Below are 781 nucleotides of genomic sequence, written 5' to 3'. Positions count from 1 at the left end.
GCTTTGCCGAGTACTGTCGGTCTGATTGATGGTCTTGTCACAGCCGAAAAACACTGCCCAGGGGATCTGGTGTGTTGCGCCGCTTTTCTTCGCCTCTCGTAAGCGCGTCTCCGCGTGTGATTCTGGGAGGCGCAACGATGCCGACTAACATGGCAGAGAGTTCTTGTCAAACTGTATTTTGAAATTGTTCCCTGGTGTGCACTACGGCGTGCTGGGAGAGTTAGGTGTACAATGCTAGCTAACTGTGGCTTAGTTCTCTCCCATTGTGTTCACCTTGCTCTCGATCTTGACGATCTTCGTAGGCGCCGGCGGCGACGTGTCATACGGAATGAAGGCATATCCTACAGGGGCCAACGTGCAAAGATACCGAGAGCATCGCCAAAAGTTGGTTGAAGAAAACGAAAAGTGGAAGAACCTCAGCTTGAAGTTCTTTAAGGATCCTGGCGAGAGCAAACGTCCGCCACCTCTCGGGCCACACTCAACGGAGTAGCTGGTAATGCCCCGTCCCGCCACAAAGCCGTCTGCATCAACTGACATGGCGTGTATGGAAATTCTTGTACCTAAGACGCATCGTCTCGCGGATGAGCCTTCCTCCTCTGAGTGACCCGAGTTCACTGTAGCGGATTAGGGAGAGAGTGGGAATCCAGCCAACAGAATGTAGCTGGCCTCTTGGCCTACAGCACTTATGGGGGTGCCCCTGTCGGTGCGGGCTACCGTTCTGCGTACATGCTATTATCCCCGGATCCAAAGACTTGCTGTGGATCCGGGGATAATAGCATGT

General features: G+C 53.4%; 1 protein-coding gene across 1 annotated transcript; it reads left to right on the top strand.

The window, feature by feature from the left end:
* Nucleotides 1-4: 4 nt before the first annotated feature.
* Nucleotides 5-761, top strand: CSUI_011562 (trigger factor protein). The gene is made up of 2 exons (XM_068071660.1): nt 5-98; nt 303-761. The coding sequence occupies exons 1-2, from the start codon at nt 29-31 to the stop codon at nt 488-490; spliced, it is 258 nt and encodes an 85-aa protein (XP_067916364.1). The 5' UTR covers nt 5-28; the 3' UTR covers nt 491-761.
* The last annotated feature ends 20 nt before the right edge of the window (nt 762-781 follow it).

This window comes from Cystoisospora suis, assembly GCF_002600585.1.
Source record: "Cystoisospora suis strain Wien I chromosome Unknown contig_13770, whole genome shotgun sequence".
In the NCBI taxonomy this organism is placed as follows: Eukaryota; Apicomplexa; class Conoidasida; order Eucoccidiorida; family Sarcocystidae; genus Cystoisospora; species Cystoisospora suis.
This window is presented reverse-complemented; position numbering and strand designations above follow the sequence as displayed.